This window comes from Physcomitrium patens, chromosome 23, assembly GCF_059467195.1.
Source record: "Physcomitrium patens ecotype Gransden chromosome 23, ASM5946719v1, whole genome shotgun sequence".
NCBI classification, from domain to species: Eukaryota; Viridiplantae; Streptophyta; class Bryopsida; order Funariales; family Funariaceae; genus Physcomitrium; species Physcomitrium patens.
Window position 1 is genome coordinate 9003989 of NC_143432.1, and position 4448 is coordinate 9008436.

General features: G+C 41.3%; 1 protein-coding gene across 1 annotated transcript; it reads left to right on the top strand.

Moving 5' to 3' along the window:
- Nucleotides 1-492: 492 nt before the first annotated feature.
- LOC112276145 (uncharacterized) lies at nt 493-4154 on the top strand. The gene is made up of 8 exons (XM_024507203.3): nt 493-1826; nt 2224-2308; nt 2662-2758; nt 2980-3043; nt 3299-3355; nt 3525-3562; nt 3680-3761; nt 3922-4154. The coding sequence occupies exons 1-8, from the start codon at nt 735-737 to the stop codon at nt 4009-4011; spliced, it is 1605 nt and encodes a 534-aa protein (XP_024362971.1). The 5' UTR covers nt 493-734; the 3' UTR covers nt 4012-4154.
- The last annotated feature ends 294 nt before the right edge of the window (nt 4155-4448 follow it).

Below are 4448 nucleotides of genomic sequence, written 5' to 3' on the forward strand. Positions count from 1 at the left end.
ACTTTGTAAGATACTTACCCACACTTGAAACACCTTTACAACTCATTTAGAAAAAAACACTATTATTTATACTATACAAATCTGAAATAAGACTATTAAAAATAATAAACATATCAAATTTTAATAATCATGCTTCTTGTTAAATAAAAATATTTTTTAGTCTTAGTACAATATTTTAATGTTAGGCTAAAAAATCTACACAATTAATTATTACAATAAATAAATAAATATATACATAAAATGGAAAATTGTGATGTATAAATATAAATATACAATAAATTATTAAACTACACATTTAATGCTACTAAAATCTTTGAACGCAAACTGCGAGACAATCTGGAGGCGCGCAAAACCATTATTTCGAAGCTCAAAATTGAATCATAATGTGTATGAGAATACACGCAATGACTTAACTGAAGGTAAGAGCCAACCATGGCCACAGTAATTAAAGTAAAGTGTTGGTGACAAGAGAAGTAAGCGTTTCTTGTGGAGGTGCGATCGTGCTTCTCGACCCGAAACCCTAATTCTCCCCTTTTCTCCGAGCACTGTTGTTGTTGGCAATGGCGCCTCTTGTATGATCGAGTTCTCGCGGAGCTTCTCAGTTCGTTGCTGTCACTGACTCTGCTTGCATTTGCCATGTGGTTCTGTTCACCAGTCTGTGGTTTAAATCTACTGCCAGACTCTCTTCGATTCAATTCAAGCGTAGACGTGCCCGAGTGAGGGGAGCTAGAGCGATGGCCTCGCAGGGCAAGCGCAAGCGTGACACAGATGGAGTTGCCAATGGCGCCGTGCTTGCCAACGGCAGTGGCACGGGAGGACCGCATCCCGACAACGTCGCCCCCAGCAAGGTCGACCTGCAGGCGATGGAAGCCTCGGCCGATATTGTGGAGGTGATCGACGTGCGGCGCTTGAAGAAGCTCGTGCTCGGGTTTGAACGCAAACTGCGAGACAATCTGGAGGCGCGCATGAAGTTTTTCGATCAGCCTGAGAAGTTCATGGAGTCAGAAATGGACTTGGACGAAGAAGTGAAGAAGCTGCATGCCCTGGCAGCTAATCCTGACCTGTATCCGGAGCTTGTGCGGCTCGGGTCGGTCCCGTCGATTTTAGGTTTGCTTGGCCATGACAATACGGATATTGCCATGTCCGTCGTGACTTTGCTTAGCGATTTGACAGATGAGGATGTGATTGGGGAGAGCGATGAGCCGGCCTTAGTTTTGGTGGATGCGTTGATTGAGAACAATGCATTAGAGCTTCTAGTACAAAACCTGGGGCGGATGGACGAGGTGGACAGCGACGAGGCGGCATGCGTTTTCAATACGCTGTCGATCATTGAGAACATGACAGAAGTAAAACCTGCGGTTGCGGAGCTTGTGTGTGAGAGGACAAAGTTTTTGAGGTGGATTTTGAACAGAATCAAACTGCGGGAATTCGACAGTAATAAGTTTTATGCAAGCGAAATTCTGGCCATTTTGCTGCAAAACAGTGAGGCGAATCAGAAGCGCGTAGGACAGCTGAATGGTGTGGATACCTTACTACAAGCTGTTGCGTTCTACAAGTCTAGAGACCCGAAGACTTCTGAAGAAGAAGAGATGCTTGAAAATCTGTTTAATAGTCTCTGTAGTGTTGTAATGCCAATGGAGAACAAGGACCGGTTTGTGAAAGCTGAAGGCGTCGAACTAATGATTATCATCATGAAGCAAAAAAGGCTTGCTTATGGATCTGCCATGAAGGCTCTAGACTTCGCCATGACAAGGTGCTCAGCCGCCTGCGAACGGTTCGTCGATGTGTTGGGACTGAAAACACTTTTCGCCGCTTTTATGGGAAAGGTACTCGATCTCTTTGAGATTAGGACAAGCCTTTTTATATTACTTAATTTGATTTTTTAGATTTGATTTTTATGCTTTCAGAGCAGTTAACTTGCTCTTGCGCTTTATTTAAAATCATTTTATATGAGTCCGCATGTAGTAATTGTTCGACTAAATATCCGTAATTTAAAAAAAATGTAAATGCTAATTCGGAACATTCAAATCATTTAAATGTTTTATTGCACATATCGATTAGGTATTAGCTGATTGTTCTGGGTAGGAAAGCTTGTTTGGTGCGTTGTACGGTTTTGATTATGGTCAGATGATAAAACAGGAGAAAAAAAAGGACAAAATGAAAAAGTATAGATCCTTCATTGGATTGCGACATCTCTGATGTTTAATACGTTTTTTTTTTCAGATACCTGTGAAGGGGAAGAACCGAGGGGACAGGAACTATGAGGAGATTGAGGAGCGTGTGATCTCCATAACCTCTTCTCTTTTTGGTGAGACTACTATCGAGATTTGTCCTTCTTTTTTTTCCTACTCTATAGTAATAGCTTATACTTTACGAAAGGTTAGGTTCGTAAACTGCACTTTGTGGTGGTTATATAGGTTTGTCAGGTACTTTTGTGGGAAGTATGTGGACCATATCTCTGTTGCGCGTGCCTTCGTTGTAGTTCTTATTTGAGATTGCAAACTTATAGGGTAGCATGGGAATTTGTCATGATTCCTCTGTTATTTTTACAATCAGCCAGTTTTCTGCTTTGATAGTTATTATTCAAACATCTGATATTTTCGCCTTCATAAATATATTTCGGATGCTGTCCATTAAGTGTGCTGCGTGTTCATCTCGCAGGCAGTTTGACACGGGGTTCGAGACGAGAACGGTTGCTGAACAAATTTATGGAGAACGAATTCGAGAAAGTTGATCGGCTAATGGAGCTTTATCTTAGGTGGGTCAAAGAGTGAATCCTCTGCTTCTGCCAATTAGAGGATACAGTTTGACTGTAAAGCATTGGTTTCCCAGTATGTCTTTTAAGACACGGTTACAAGTGCTTGCTTGTAAGGTGGCCAAGAAGATATGGCTTTCCTTGTTTCTCTTATGTTGGTCATATGAGCTTTTACAAGTCGTTGTGAACTTATTCTACTTGTACTGCTTGTAATGTGGGTACAGATATTCTGATCGTGTTAAAGCTGAGTCAAAAAGGCTTGATGAGCCGGATGATGACGACGATCAGGTCAGTTACTGTCTATTCGGTAGATTGACAGCGTCTTCTCGATTGATGTGTTCAGCAGCTATTTGTTGGCACTAGATTTACTTGTACTGAACCTAGTTCTTTCTCAGTCTCTCTCATCTCTCCCATTCTCTCGGTTCAGTCAGATTTACTTTTCGTTGGAGTATGTTTTATCGGCCCTACGTCAGATTTCCTCCTTATTACCCAGGATTTGAATATCATTTTTAGTTGAATGACATTGTAATTGGTGTAGCGCAGATGGATGACGATGAAAAATATCTTGCCAAGTTGGAGGCAGGCCTCTATACACTGCAGGTGGGCTTTTCTCCTCACAATGGATTACTCAGTTCTTATCATTATCCGGACTGGCTTCTAAGAAGTTGCTTTCATATCTATATATATCTATATCGATTTTCATATCTATACCTTAGTGGCTTGGATTTTTTTTGGCGTTTGACCTTTCCACTTGTTGGTATTTGTGCAGCTCCTCGCTCTCATTCTGGCACATATATGGGCGTCAGAGTAAGTTTTCATGAACTCAATCTATTTTCACAGCTTCTACCTAGCATGAGGTATCCTGATTAACGTTTCATTAATATTTAGCTTCTTATACGTTATGCCCTTTTACCTTGTGTTCAGGAACGTAGGCATAAGGGAACGAATAGGACTATTATTGAAGCAGCGTCGCCTTTCAAGGGAGGATATTAAAGTTGTATTACAGGTGAGGAACACAACAATGTGCTCACAGTTTGTAGTATTTGGTATAATAACTAAAATGCAAGTTCTGTGGGAGTACTTCAAATCTTCCTTCAATGGACGCGTACCCTCTAGTCCTTTCATGCCTTCAAATCACATTATGTCTTGAACTTTGGATGGGACAGGAATACCACGACAATATAGGAGATACGGAGGGTTTAGAAGAGCGAGACAAGCGACGGGGCAAGATTCAGAGGCTACTTAGTTCTATGTGACGAAGCCTGGAAAATATTGCAACATTATGTATTCAGGTCACTGTACATTTTTCTTCTCCTCACCAAAAGCTATGGATAGGCCTTTTAAGTTGTCTACTCATTTGCTGCAAAGTTTAGATTTAATTACAGATGTGTTCCTCTTCCTTTGGACTGTTCTGTTGTGAATGATGCATTCGTTTGGCAGATGAAGGAAAAGCAGTCTAGGCTTGAACCTAACGTGTTCCGTACTTGTGCAAGAGACTTAAATTCTGGGTTCTGGGTTACTGTAAATAGCTGTGGGGCAGTGCTCACAACCACTTTTGCCATACTCGATGAATCCTGTAATTCTACGGAGCACGAATGCAACATTCCCATCCTATTCTCTCATAGTAGACAATCGAACCAAATTCCTTGTAGGCAAAACTTACAACGGACCAATGGCTTGAATGGTTCGTATC

Excerpts from the sequence above, each read along its gene's own strand:
- LOC112276145 (XM_024507203.3), top strand. The coding sequence starts at position 735 with ATGGCCTCGCAGGGCAAGCGCAAGCGTGACACAGATGGAGTTGCCAAT. Across the intron at positions 2,309-2,661 it reads CATAACCTCTTCTCTTTTTG|GCAGTTTGACACGGGGTTCG; the intron begins GTGAGACTACTA and ends TTCATCTCGCAG. Across the intron at positions 2,759-2,979 it reads CTAATGGAGCTTTATCTTAG|ATATTCTGATCGTGTTAAAG; the intron begins GTGGGTCAAAGA and ends ATGTGGGTACAG.